We start from the raw sequence: 15,173 nt of genomic DNA on the forward strand, positions 1-15,173 counted from the left end.
TTGGGACTGTATATAGTAAAGAAAACCATCTGGATACTGCATAAAAATCATAAATTTTACACTTTAACCAAATAAAATTACAGGTAGTGTACTTGAGTATTGTGTAATTTTTCAGTTTCAATTGTTGGTAATATAATATGAAATCACCTCTTCTCACTCCCATTCCTCCATACGATAATATTGCTTCATTTAAATTACAACTAATAACCATATATTTTCCAATATTCTTCAATTATTTGTTGATTAATTTAAAGGATTTTTATTTCCAACTCTTTCCCCTGTTTCATCAAGCTAAAGGAGGAAACAACTGAAGCACCAAAGTCGAATTCCTACCACACAGAGGTTTGGCAATTTATTTTCCAAATTAGAGAAAGCGATCCTTAAAGAAGCGCAATAAAGAAAAGTGGAAGAAACCAGCTGATACTCATCTATCTTCACCAGACCAGTTCTTGCTTGATTTCATTTGATATCCAACTACATTTTATCATTGGCATTAGCTAGATATAAAGAGGTTCCTATTGTCTTTCTTTATTTCTAATAACTGCTTCTCCTAGATTAACTGTCCTAACTTCTTTTGTGGCGCATCAAGACTTGGTACTTTGAACCAATCGACATTACAACCACATAAGATCAAGTGACTAGCAATATTTCAGTGTATTTGTGGCGAAGAATAAGTTACACACCAATATCCAAATCTTGAATAAATCAATCTTATTCAAGAAATTTAGATTGACTGTCAAAATAAATCTCAGCCAATAAGTGTCGCATCCAAACACACATACAATCACCACTTGTTACACTTTTTTTTTTTAGTAATTGTGTGAGAAATTGAAAGAGATTACCAAAAGGGCAAAAGAAAAAGAAAATAAACTACACCAGATAAAAAAAAGATATTTGGTTATTACTAATCTCGATTTACGTTCTATCGAAACCTTTATATATCACACCAAGGGATATTCACTAATAAGTGTAGTTAGTGCAAGAGATTAGTTTTACCAATACAATAAAAGCAACAGATTTTTTTTTGCTACTTTTTTGTTCTATTATTGAAGGGGGGGCAAAGAAAATAATTTGTTACGAAGGGAAAAAAAAATTAACGATTATATATACTACTAAAGATAGCCATTACAGTCTTAGTTTTTTCTATTATTATTGTTATTATTTTACAACCGCCACCCTATCTAGTGGAGAAATTAATTCCAAGACAACAACAAATAGAACACAATGTTTAATACCAAGATATTTGAAAATACAGGCTCATCAGGGTCGACAACTGCAATGAATATTCCTGTTCAATCAGAACCGTCAAACACAAACAGTGCGCAACCACAACCAATAGATATTACATTCAACCACCGTCCATCAGTTTTCAATAACTCACGATTTAGACGTGACTCAGTGGCACATTCTCAGGGGATGGGTGGTATATCGTGGGGTTCTGTTACAATAGGTTCGTGGCTAAAGGATGAGGTGATGATGGCGAGTGGAGGAAACAACAATCATCTTAATCCACACTATCACCCGACTCAATCTCATAATAACCAATCTCTGTATCCGAACTATTCACAACAACAACAGCAACAACAACAACAAAGCCAACACCAACAGAATCTAATCAACCCAAGAAGAGGCTCATTTAGAACGTCTAATCACCCAAACTTATCGCCACATTTGCAAACTTCTTATCTACCCGAGTTAGAAGCCGATTATTGTAAGGACTATAACTGTTGTGGAGAGTTGTTACCAACATTGCATGATTTATTGAGACATTATGAGGAGGCACACATACTGGCATCACCGCCACCCGACCAGAACCATTTTATTCTAAACAGTCGTAACCGTAATAACTATAACAATGCACACAATGTAATGGAAACCGTATCAACCACCGATGTGTTTTTGAATAACAACCACAACAACCATCATGCCCCAACTATGCATCCCAGCGCGACCACCACCAATTACAATGGAAATAATAGTTTTGGTAACCAGCAAGCCCATCAGATACTTCAGCAACATGATCAACAACAACAGCAGCAACAACAACAACAACAGCAGCAGCAACAGAACCAAAACCAACTACACCACAACTCTGATAATTATCAACATCTGCTGCAACTGACTTCGCGACAACCAGGACAACAATTTGGACAGGGTAATAGTCATTTTGGGCCCCAACAACAATCACCATCTAGCGGCTCACAAGGAGGTGGAACACCAATGCAAACGGACGAGGATGATATGTACATTGACGACCCAGCACGTCACCTCTACGTTATGGAGAATGAGGAAAACAAGCCGTTCAAGTGCCCGGTCATCGGATGTGACAAGACATACAAGAACCAAAACGGATTGAAATACCACAGACAACACGGACACCAAGGACAGAATTTACGTGAGAACCCAGACGGTACGATTTCTATAATTGATCCTGATTCCAATTGCCCATATTTAGACAATGCGGCTTTGGAAAAGGATAAACCATATAGATGTGAGGTATGTGGTAAGAGATATAAGAATCTCAATGGATTGAAATACCATCGTGGGCATACCACTCATTAAAGAGAGAGTTTTTCCATACTTGTGTATGACGAGAGCGAGCTTTTTTTTTTTGCATTCATTATTTTGCATTATTTTGTATTTTATTTTGAATTGACTTTTATGTCAGTATAAAATTGGGGATTACCAAAGAACATTTGGTTTTTGATGTTATTTTGTTTTGTTACTTCTTGTGTAGTATTTATTATATTTTAGTATATATTTTTCTCTGTTGTTTTATTATATAGTTTAGATTCAGAAATGAACGATAGAATGAGTGCCGATGTTCTAAAAAACTACCGAATTGATGCCTACTTGGTCTTCTTCTTCAAGCGTCTAGTACATTGTTGTAACCATCTGATTGGCAAGAATAACTAGCTGGTGTAAATACCCACATCTCACGGAGAATAACAATATAATTTCTAACAAATCAGTAACAAAAAAAAAATCTAAATTATTCTCATTATCAAAGAAGTGCTTTCATATCAGATTTTCAAAGCTTAATAATCTTGATATTACTATATATGAAAGTAAATCTACTCATGTTTTTGTAAAAAGTAATTTGTTTAACATTGGAGTATATTTTTTTCTTTGTCATGATGTTGGACTTTTCTTGTCGATAATGTATAAACTCGGTTGCAAAAAAAAATAACAGAAATCAGAAACTTTTTAATTTACACCATTTTTCTATTATTCCAGATTCAATTCAAAGCTAATTTATTAATATTAATGGATAATATTTTTTATTAATACATAAATTGCTAGAAGATCTTCCATCAAAACCAACATAGCTTCATAATTTACCTTTTTGTTCATTCTTCTTAACTTCCCCGTTGCTTGGCAGAGTAGAATTGAATTTGTTTGCTTTTCTGGGTTTTCTTTGATATTATTTTTCAATTGTCCTTCTTTTTTTCTTATTTTACTTTCAAGTTATGGCAATATCAAGATCATTGATTACAGAAACAAGTAACCGTTTCATTCCTTCGTCGTCATCAACACTGGTTTACAAAACGAGGCACAAAAATGAATTACAACTGTCGTATCAGTCTCATGAAAATTTGGATAACAATATTCCACATGCAAATTTATCAATCCGAGACGATTCCTTGTTTACTCATTCAACTTCAAGCATTTCTTCCAATACTCACTTTCAATCTTCTTCAAGCTCCATAGGTTCGTCTTCTGCAATTAAACGTGTGACGCTCGGTAGTACCAAGCCATCAGATCTACATCAAAAGATTGTTGCCGAGGCATTGAATTTTGTTCTGAGCTCCAAAGTATTGAAATTTGATAATAAATCGAGATCTAAGAAAATACAGAACAGAATCGACGCAAAACTCGTTGAATCATTAACCATTGCTGAAAGAGAAGTTTCTGTTGATGCAGGCAAATCACGATCAACGTCATCTATTAAAACAATAATTGCGACTGATATTTTACAAGCACCTGGATTGCGAAACGATTACTATTCAAACCTAGTAAGTTGGTCATTCAAAACAAACCGTGTTGCGGTAGGGCTAGGCTCAAAAATATATCTTTGGGGAGTAGATAATAATGTAACGCAAATCAACCACTCTAATGAGGATTTGGTGACTGCAGTTTCTTGCTCAAAAGAGTATTGGATTTTGGTAGCCACAGCAGGAGGAAAAATCATCTTGATGGACCAACAAAGTAATTCTGTGGTTTCCGAATATACTAACAACGAAGGGAAATGTATATTTTGTTTTGCCTGGTTTGACAAATCAAACATGTTTATTGCTGGTGATGACTTTGGAGAAGTGTACATATTCAAGATTCACAAATTATTCAATGTTCAAATTGAATTGGTAAGAGTATTCAAATGCCATCAACAACAAATCTGCGGTATGTAGAGACTTGTCGCTAACACACCCCGACCCATTTTAAACATATCTTTACTAACGACTAATGATTTACTCATTATAAAATACAGGTCTTGCTTTGAATGGTAAAAATGACGAAATTGCTGTTGGAGCTAATGATAATTGTTGCACAATTTGGAGCATTAAGGATTTTAGTGCCCCTGTTTTGAAGTTCGTATTGCCTCACAACGCCGCTATAAAGGCCCTATGCTATTGTCCATGGACTGTATCCTTATTGGCGACAGGAGGCGGAAGCAAAGACAGAAAAATCAGATTTTGGCACACATCCAGTGGCACCTTGCTAAGTGAATACTACACTGACGGTCAAATCACATCACTTATTTGGTCACGATTCAGAAAAGAGATAGTTGCTACATTTGGGTTCGGTGGAACCAGCAAGTCCAACCTATTATGTGTTTACACATATCCTCAAATGCAGCCCATTTTAGAAGTTAACGCAGCGTGCAACTTGAGAATATTAAGCGCTACTTTACTGCCAGATTATTGTTCGGTGTGTGTGGCCACTAATGATTCCACCATTAGAATCTATCAGCTATGGGAAGGGTCATTAGAAATTTTGCCATCTGCAACTCAAAGAATCATGGGGGCGTTTGGTAGCGACATAATTGAACTCTTGGAAGGAATATCTAAAACCGGTGACGTGATTAGATAAGAAATGTTGGCTTAGCCTGGTGCAGTATATAGTGCTGTCTGTATAGTGAAATTGTGGACTAAGGTCAACGCCAGTGTTTAATAATCGGAATGTTGTAAATCTTTGCCTTGACAACAATTTACCTCTTAACACGCAAGAATTACCGCATTGGTTTTTTTCTATTTATTTCTTTTTCTTACATTTTGTCTAGTCCTTCCCGGAAAAAAAAAAATAACTCAACTTAAGTCAGCCCAATGGAAACTCTCTCCTATCCGTTCTTTTAGTCCCTATTTAATACCTGTCTAATTTCGGTTACTTTTTTTTTTCCTTATACGATCCAATATTTTCTTTTTCACTTACAAAATATAGTTCCAAATACTAGATACAATGTCTGCTGCATTAGTTAACCGTTCTTTAACTACAATCAGAACAGAGTTAGAGTTTTTAAAGGATTCGGATGTGATCACCGAAGGATTATACGAGAAATTACTCCAGTCATTACCAACAAAATACCAAAAAGATTCTGCACCATGGGATGTCGATAGAATCGCTGGAGGCTCTTCAGGTCCAGGAAAAGTACAAAACAAGTCAGCTGCCGATGTATTAGCAGATGACTTCTCAAAAACCAACATTTCTGCTCCACCTCCAGCATACCCACCAGCACAGCCTCCACGTAGTGCTGCACCAAAACCAGTTGGCTATTGTATTGCCACTTATGATTACAAGGCACAACAGGCTGGCGATTTAGATTTGTCAAAAGGTGATAAGTTGGCAGTTGTTGAACATTTATCAGAAGATTGGTGGAAAGGGTACAAGAGTGATTCAAGTCCTGAAAAAACTGGGGTATTCCCATCCAATTATGTTAAGATAATTTCTCAATTAGAATTTGAAGCAGATGAAAGAAAAGCAGCCCCACCAGCACCAGTACAATCACCATCGTATGAACAAAATGGATATTCTGCATATGGACCACCAGCAACTTATCCACCACAACAATTGCAACAACAACCATCTTATGGAGGATATGCGCAATACCCACCACCATCAACTAATTACTACCCACCTCAACAGTACCAACAACCACAGCAACCACAACAATCACAACAAGTGGTAGAGCAACAGCCTGAGCAGCAACACTCCCTGGGAAGTGAACATGTAAAGAAGTTTGGAAGCAAGTTAGGTAATGCTGCCATTTTCGGTGCTGGTGCGCTGATAGGTAGTAACATTGTCAATTCTATTTTTTAACGTGAATACGTTGAAGTTTTGAGGCTTGTTTTGTAGTTTGAATTTAATATACATATATATGGGAGTAATGTTGTATAGCCAAAAGGCATTTGAATTTCTTGGTGTACAATTATCTGAGATGAAATGAGTTTTTTACTAAGATATCCTCGTGGCTAGCTTACACCATCTTGCGGTTCTAATAGTACTTACACTTCTAGTTTTTGATAGTCTAGCAGCTTACTATTTTTTTATGACTGGTGACTAAAAAATTGGCAAATTCTAGAATGAAAAATAAACTAATAAAGTTACTCACATCATAAGCTGAAAGTACTAAAGTTTGTTTAGACTCGTTGCGAACCATATCAGATTAGAGTGCTAAAACGAACCAATATTGAGCATTGTCTCAATTTATGGCGCTACATCTATAATCTATATATTCATATATAATATGACATACGCGGAGCCAAGAAAGAGAAACTCTTAAAAGATACTGACAATAACAAATCAACTGTTAAGTCCGATAAATTAGTAAGCATTGGACTTATGCTATTATTAATAATCAACGTTTCTTCTGTCTTTGATAGGTTTCCTCTAAATAAAAACTAGAAGGTTATCAAGACTCAGACAATCTACAAAACTAAAGCCGTTTAGGATAGATAAGCCACTTTCGTGGAAAGAAGAAAAATATGCAATATGATCATCAAAGGGATACCGGCTGCAAGATAAAACTTTCCCGATCCCACTTTGAAAGCTATAATTCAAGGATGTCAAACTTGCAATGGCTAAATGATGATTATTAAATTTTTTTCCCCGGATTATATCTACATCCGATTTAAATTAAGCACAGCCTAAATCTGTTATGCATGTATGTGCAAAAACTGATAATATACCTCTGTCGTAATCAAATCTCAATTTCTTTAGCTAAGCCAGATTAATATTCAACAAGTTGTAACGGATACTTTGCAATTTTAAGAACCAATGACAGATAAGATTCTAAAAAGTGAACCACAGTTTTGTTGACAAGATGTGACCAGGTAGTGATAGTTAACACACCTTTGTCTCCATATTCGTCATTTTTTGTTTGTTTGGTTTATAAAAATTATCCGTACTACCAGTTTTTTTTTAGCCGAAAACATTAATATCCCTGTTGAAATTTCCACTCTCAGCAATGCTATTAAAAGAAACACATGAAAAATGAAATCAATTCAAACACAAACAATAAGGCTGTATTAATTTTTACGTATTTTCTTTGTGTTATTCAATTCACGGAAATCGGATATTTTTTTTTGTTTTCAAAGCCTCTATTATGAATACTAGTAGTAAAAAATATCCGATGTATACCACAATGATTGCAAATAATCGAATAAGAAAATGGTATATAAACTGGACAACATATCTGATAATATTTCAATTGATATAGTTTTATTTATTTATTTATTTATTAATTCAAATATATTTCACTAATTAACACATACAATAAAAACATATGAGTACTGCAAACACGTCTTTGTCGCAACAGCTAGACGAAAAGCCATGGGTGGATGCACTGGACAATTCATCAGTTCAAGAATATCAAGGTTTTGATGCTACTGCAAGTCACAACATCCAAGATTTAGCCAGAAAATTGACCCATGGTTCTACAAATGGTGATCACCATTCTGCAAATGATTTAGCTAGATATTTGAGCCACATGTCCGACATACCTGGTGTTAGTCCATTCAACGGCAACATTAGTCATGAACAATTAGACCCAGATTCCGAAAATTTCAATGCCAAATACTGGGTGAAAAACTTGAAAAAATTATTTGAATCTGATTCTGATTATTATAAGCCATCGAAATTAGGGGTTGCCTATAGAAATTTAAGAGCTTACGGTATTGCTAATGATTCTGATTATCAACCAACTGTGACTAACGCACTTTGGAAATTTACTACTGAAGCAATCAATAAATTGAAGAAACCAGACGACTCAAAGTATTTTGATATTTTGAAATCAATGGATGCCATTATGAGACCAGGTGAACTTACTGTKGTTTTGGGGAGACCCGGTGCTGGTTGTTCCACATTGTTAAAGACCATTGCTGTTAACACTTATGGTTTCCACATTGGTAAAGAATCCCAAATTACTTATGATGGGTTATCCCCACATGATATTGAACGTCATTACCGTGGTGATGTTATTTATTCTGCTGAAACCGATGTTCATTTCCCTCATTTGAGTGTTGGTGATACTTTGGAATTTGCCGCTAGATTAAGAACTCCACAAAACAGAGGTGAAGGTATCGACAGAGAAACTTATGCTAAACAYATGGCTAGTGTTTATATGGCAACCTATGGGTTATCACACACAAGAAATACTAATGTTGGTAACGATTTTGTGCGTGGTGTTTCCGGTGGTGAAAGRAAAAGAGTGTCAATTGCTGAAGCTTCTTTGAGTGGTGCTAATATCCAATGTTGGGATAATGCCACTAGAGGKTTAGATTCTGCTACTGCTTTGGAATTCATTAGAGCTTTGAAAACTTCAGCAACTATTTTAGATACAACTCCGTTGATTGCCATTTATCAATGTTCTCAAGACGCTTATGAATTGTTCGATAACGTTGTTGTTTTATACGAAGGTTACCAAATTTTCTTTGGTAAGGCTTCCAAAGCCAAAGAATATTTTGAAAATATGGGTTGGAAATGTCCTCAAAGACAAACTACTGCTGATTTCTTGACTTCCTTAACCAATCCAGCTGAAAGAGAACCRTTACCAGGTTATGAAGATAAAGTACCAAGAACTGCTCAAGAATTTGAAACATTTTGGAAAAATTCTCCCGAATATGCTGAATTAACTAAGGAAATTGATGAATATTTTGTTGAATGTGAACGATCCAACACCGGGGAAACTTATCGTGAATCTCATGTTGCCAAACAATCCAACAATACAAGACCTTCTTCCCCATATACAGTTTCATTTTTCATGCAAGTTAGATATGTTATTGCTAGAAACTTTCTTCGTATGAAAGGTGACCCATCTATTCCCTTGATTTCAATTTTGTCGCAATTGGTGATGGGCCTTATTTTGGCCTCAGTATTCTTTAACCTTAGAAAAAGTACTGATACATTTTATTTCCGAGGTGGAGCACTTTTCTTTTCAGTATTATTCAATGCCTTTTCTTCACTTTTAGAAATATTGTCGCTTTATGAAGCTAGACCAATTGTGGAAAAGCATAGGAAATATGCTCTTTATCGTCCATCTGCTGATGCATTAGCTAGTATTATTAGCGAATTACCCGTCAAGTTACTCATGACCATGTCCTTCAATATAGTCTACTATTTCATGGTCAACCTTAGAAGAACTGCAGGAAATTTCTTCTTTTATTGGTTAATGTGTGCACTGTGCACTTTGGTAATGTCCCACATGTTCAGATCCATTGGTGCTGTTACAACCACTATTGCTACTGCCATGTCACTCTCCACAGTATTTTTATTGGCCATGATCATTTATGCTGGGTTTGTTCTTCCTATTCCTTACATATTAGGATGGTCCAGATGGATAAGATACATCAATCCTGTGACATACATTTTTGAATCACTTATGGTGAATGAATTCCACGGTCGTGAATTTGAATGTGGACAATATATTCCTAGTGGTCCTGGTTTTGAAAATCTTCCGGTTGAAAATAAAGTTTGTACAACAGTTGGATCTACTCCTGGAAGCACAGTTGTCCAAGGTACCGAATATATAAAATTGGCTTATCAATTTTATTCTTCACACAAATGGAGAAACTTTGGAATTACCGTTGCATTTGCTGTTTTCTTCTTAGGAGTTTATGTTGCCTTGACTGAATTCAATAAAGGTGCTATGCAAAAGGGGGAAATTGTTTTGTTTCTTAAAGGGTCTTTGAAAAAACATAAAAGAAAAACTGCTGCTTCCAACAAAGGTGATATTGAAGCTGGTCCTGTTGCTGGCAAACTTGATTATCAAGATGAAGCTGAAGCTGTYAATAATGAAAAATTCACTGAAAAGGGTAGTACTGGAAGTGTTGATTTCCCAGAAAACCGTGAAATATTTTTCTGGAGAGATTTGACTTATCAAGTTAAAATCAARAAAGAAGATCGTGTTATTTTAGATCATGTTGATGGATGGGTCAAACCWGGTCAAATTACTGCATTGATGGGAGCATCTGGTGCTGGTAAGACYACATTATTGAATTGTTTATCTGAAAGAGTCACTACTGGTATTATTACTGATGGTGAAAGATTGGTTAATGGCCATGCCTTAGATTCTTCATTCCAAAGATCAATTGGTTATGTCCAACAACAAGACGTTCATTTGGAAACCACTACTGTTAGAGAAGCATTACAATTTTCTGCTTATTTGAGACAATCCAACAAGATTTCTAAAAAGGAGAAAGATGATTATGTCGATTATGTTATTGATTTATTGGAAATGACTGATTATGCTGATGCCCTAGTTGGTGTCGCTGGTGAAGGTTTGAATGTTGAACAAAGAAAAAGATTGACCATTGGGGTTGAATTAGTTGCCAAACCTAAATTGTTGTTATTCTTAGATGAACCAACTTCAGGGTTAGATTCTCAAACTGCCTGGTCGATTTGTAAATTGATGAGAAAGTTAGCTGATCATGGTCAAGCCATTTTGTGTACTATCCATCAACCATCAGCTCTTATTATGGCTGAATTTGATAAACTTTTATTTTTACAAAAAGGTGGAAGAACGGCTTATTTTGGTGAATTAGGTGAGAACTGTCAAACCATGATCAATTATTTTGAAAAATATGGTGCTGATCCATGTCCTAAGGAAGCAAATCCAGCAGAATGGATGTTACAAGTCGTTGGTGCTGCACCAGGATCTCATGCCAAGCAAGATTATTTTGAAGTTTGGAGAAATTCTAGTGARTATCAAGCYGTTAGAGAAGAAATTAATAGAATGGAAGCTGAATTATCYAAATTACCAAGAGATAATGATCCAGAAGCKCTTTTGAAATATGCTGCACCACTTTGGAAACAATACTTRTTGGTCAGTTGGAGAACTATTGTTCAAGATTGGAGATCACCAGGATATATTTATTCAAAATTAATATTAGTCATTTCGTCATCATTATTTATTGGGTTTTCATTTTTCAAATCGAAAAATAACCTTCAAGGTTTACAAAGTCAAATGTTGGCGGTATTTATGTTTTTCGTTCCATTCACGACATTTATTGATCAAATGCTACCTTATTTTGTTAAACATAGAGCTGTTTATGAAGTAAGAGAAGCTCCATCGAGAACATTCAGTTGGTTTGCATTTATTGCTGGTCAAATCACTTCAGAAATTCCCTTTCAAATAGTTGTTGGTACCATTTCATATTTCTGTTGGTATTATCCAGTTGGATTATATGCCAATGCTGAACCGACAGACTCAGTTAACTCTCGTGGAGTTTTAATGTGGATGTTATTAACTGCATTTTATGTTTACACATCAACTATGGGACAATTGGCAATCTCTTTGAATGAATTGATTGATAATGCTGCTAATTTGGCTACAACTTTATTTACGTTATGTTTAATGTTTTGTGGGGTATTGGCTGGTCCTAATGTGATTCCCGGGTTTTGGATTTTCATGTACAGATGTAATCCATTCACTTATTTGATTCAAGCCATTCTTTCTACTGGATTAGCTAATGCAAAAGTCACTTGTGCACCTAGAGAATTGGTTACTTTAAAACCACCAATGGGAGAAACTTGTTCTTCATTTATTGGTCCTTATACCGAAGCTGCTGGTGGTTATTTTTCCACAAATAGTGATGGTACTTGTTCAGTATGCAGAATCGATTCAACCAATCAATTTTTAGAATCCATCAATGCTTTGTTTAGTCAAAGATGGAGAAATTTTGGTATTTTTGTTGCTTTTATTGGTATCAATATCATTCTTACTATTTTCTTTTACTGGTTGGCTAGAGTTCCAAAAGGTAATAGAGAAAAGAAGATGAAAAAATAAGGATGGGGTCTTATTTTACAATTAGTATTCATATTTTTTTTTTCTTATTATTATTTATACGTTATTTGTGATTGTTTGATTTGTTACTATACATTATTTAGAAATATATACATATTCATTTATAATTCATTATTTCAAAAAAGTGATCTGTATTGGTTGTTGTAGTAGTAGTCGATTCAAGTATGGAAGAATTTGTACGCTTGTCTTTTGTGTGGGACATTGGTAGCACCTTTCACCTCATCTCATTGTAAAAGTTCAAAAAGCCAAAAAAAGTAAAAAAAAAAAAATTAAAAATTTAAACCTACAATAAACGTTTAATTCTTCTCTTTCAATTAACAACATCATTACCATGGCAGGGTCCCAGTTAAAACAACTTAAGGCTGCTCTTAAAGACAAAGGATTAATTGGTCAAACTAATGTTTCTCAGAAAAAGCTGAAGAAAAAGAATTCTCAATCTTCCACCACCAATAACACCAAGAATATTAATCGAGATGAAAAATTACAACAATTAAAAGAAATTCGTGATCAATTTAATAAATTTGATCAAAAAATTAATCGATCCAAACATGACATTTCTATTATTCATCAAGGTAAATTTGTTAAAGTTGGATCAAAACAGCATAATTCTCTGGCTATAAAGAATGGTAATATGCAAAGACAAATGAAAATGCAATATGATTTAGAAAAATTCCAACATGGTAAAACTGGTGGGATATTAGATAAAAGATTTGGTGAAAATGATTCTCATTTAAGTAAAGAAGAGAAAATGTTAGCCAGATTTACTAAAGAACGACAATCCGGGTCATCTAAGAAAAGAAGTGTTTTCAGTTTAGCAAGTGATGATGAACAAGAACCAGACGAAAGTGATGGCGAAGATAATGGTGGATTTATGTTGACTCATGGAGGAAATGCTTTATCTTTAGATGATGAAGAAACTATTAATTATGTTGATGAAGATTCTTTGCAACAACAACCGCCAAAGAAGAAAAGTAAAAATGAAGTGATGAAAGAAATCATTGCCAAATCGAAATTTTATAAACAACAAAGACAAAAAGAATTTGCCAAGACTCAAGATCAAATTGATGAATTAGATGAAGATTTTGGTGATGTCATGGATGATTTAAGAAATGTACAACTGCAAATTTCTAAAACCACTGCCAATAGTGGTAGTGGTAAGGCTGATGGAGTCTTTTCAACTAAAACACCTGAACAAATTGAATATGACAATAAAGTGAGAGAATTAACCTATGATAGAAGAGCAGTTCCCGCAGAAAGAACGAAAACCGATGAAGAAATACGTAAAGAACATGAAGAGAAAATGAAAAAATTAGAAGCTGATAGATTAAGAAGAATGGAAGGATTTGTTGATGATGATAGAGATACTCAAGGTGATGATTTAGATAATGATTTTTGGGCTGGTAGTGATAGAGAAAATGATGAAAACGAAGCTGATGGATTTACTATTAAGAATTCAGATCAAGAAAGTGATAGTGAGGAAGAAGAACAATATCAACCTCCACATAAAAGACAAGTTAAATCTCAAAAAATTACTAGTGTAATCATGCCATTTACAATTGAAGAATTTATACAAGAAATGTCGAATGTTGATCCAAATAAACAACCAGAATATGTTAAGAAAATATGTGAAACTTATAAACCAAATTTAGCTGAGGGGAATAAAGAGAAAATGAGTAATTTTGTTGGCATATTGTTTGAATATATTTTACATATTGCCAATCAATATCAAGATTTTGAACCATTTGTGAAAATATTAAGAAAATTGGCCGAATCATCAACATCTTCAAGAGCAACCACCATCACCACCACCACCACAACAACAACAACAACAAAAGCTTACAATGAATCATTAGTTGAAAGAGTTCGTGAACATATTAAACATATTCAATCAAGAATCGATAAGCAATTGACTCCTGGAGATTTAGTATTTTTCACCATAATTGCATATTTATTTTCTTCCTCAGATCATTATCATATTGTTATCACTCCAAGTTTGATTTTAATTAATCAAATACTAAGTAATATAATTTATCATCCGAAAACCGTGACTGACATTGCTCATGGAGTTTATTTAATCGATGTTTTATTAATGTATCAACGATTTGCTAAAAGATATGATCCAGAAATCATTAGTTTTATTGAACATGCATTATTTATGATGATTCCCGAAGTTGATAAATTGGATACTTTGAAATTATTATCAATTTCTCCTACAGCAGCAACAGCAGGGAGTATCACCGTGCAATTTTCCATGAATAAATCAGAAAAAATATGTTCACAGGAACAAACATTATCAATTAAACAATTATATGAAGAAGATTTAAATAAATCCAGTTTAATCAGTAAATTAATTCAATTAATGGATAAATGTGTTACATTATGGAAAGAAAAGTCTAGTTTAATTGAAATTCTTGAATCATTTATTAGTATATTAAAACATATCACCAAATATAATGCCACTGTTGCTGGTCCAATATTAACTAAATTCACAAGATTACATGCTAATTTGGTGAAAGATCGCAAACCATTGACATTACAACATCATAAAGCCATCGCCATTGCCACTTTTGCACCTAAATTCGAAGAAAATTTCAACCCTGATAAGAAATCTTATGATGTTAATCGAGAACGTCAAGAATTGAATAAAGTTAAACATGAATTGAAAAAGGAAAAGAAGGCAGCACTAAAAGATATTCGTCAAGAAAATAGATTTATTGCACGTGAACAAATATCGGAAAAGAAAAGAATGTATGATGATTATCATAAAAAGATGGCCAATATTGTTAATTCGATTCAATCAGAAGAAGGGGCTGAAAAGAATCAATATGAAAGAGAAAGAAAACAAAGGAAAAGAAGATGAAATAGGAAGGATGTA

The 15,173-nt window shown here is 34.3% G+C and overlaps 5 protein-coding genes across 5 annotated transcripts; all 5 read left to right on the top strand. All coding sequences in view use genetic code 12, as the record gives it.

The window, feature by feature from the left end:
- Positions 1-1,224: 1,224 nt before the first annotated feature.
- SFP1 (zinc-coordinating transcription factor) lies at positions 1,225-2,562 on the top strand (the record flags this gene model as incomplete). The annotated part of the gene is made up of 1 exon (XM_718071.1): positions 1,225-2,562. One exon carries the CDS (start codon positions 1,225-1,227, stop codon positions 2,560-2,562), a length of 1,338 nt encoding a protein of 445 aa, XP_723164.1.
- A 908-nt stretch (positions 2,563-3,470) lies between these two features.
- Positions 3,471-5,091, top strand: CAALFM_C304870WA (uncharacterized protein; the record flags this gene model as incomplete). Its single annotated transcript, XM_019475324.1, has 2 exons — positions 3,471-4,401; positions 4,490-5,091. 2 exons carry the CDS (start codon positions 3,471-3,473, stop codon positions 5,089-5,091), a joined length of 1,533 nt encoding a protein of 510 aa, XP_019330869.1.
- Positions 5,092-5,457: 366 nt separating this feature from the next.
- Positions 5,458-6,315, top strand: PIN3 (Pin3p; the record flags this gene model as incomplete). The annotated part of the gene is made up of 1 exon (XM_718074.1): positions 5,458-6,315. One exon carries the CDS (start codon positions 5,458-5,460, stop codon positions 6,313-6,315), a length of 858 nt encoding a protein of 285 aa, XP_723167.1.
- Positions 6,316-7,780: 1,465 nt separating this feature from the next.
- On the top strand, positions 7,781-12,280 carry CDR2 (Cdr2p; the record flags this gene model as incomplete). The annotated part of the gene is made up of 1 exon (XM_718076.2): positions 7,781-12,280. The coding sequence occupies one exon, from the start codon at positions 7,781-7,783 to the stop codon at positions 12,278-12,280; it is 4,500 nt and encodes a 1,499-aa protein (XP_723169.1).
- A 349-nt stretch (positions 12,281-12,629) lies between these two features.
- NOP14 (snoRNA-binding rRNA-processing protein) lies at positions 12,630-15,158 on the top strand (the record flags this gene model as incomplete). Its single annotated transcript, XM_718077.1, has 1 exon — positions 12,630-15,158. One exon carries the CDS (start codon positions 12,630-12,632, stop codon positions 15,156-15,158), a length of 2,529 nt encoding a protein of 842 aa, XP_723170.1.
- Between the last annotated feature and the right edge of the window lie 15 nt (positions 15,159-15,173).

The sequence above is a fragment of the Candida albicans genome, chromosome 3, assembly GCF_000182965.3.
Source record: "Candida albicans SC5314 chromosome 3, complete sequence".
Lineage (NCBI taxonomy): Eukaryota > Fungi > Ascomycota > Pichiomycetes > Serinales > Debaryomycetaceae > Candida > Candida albicans.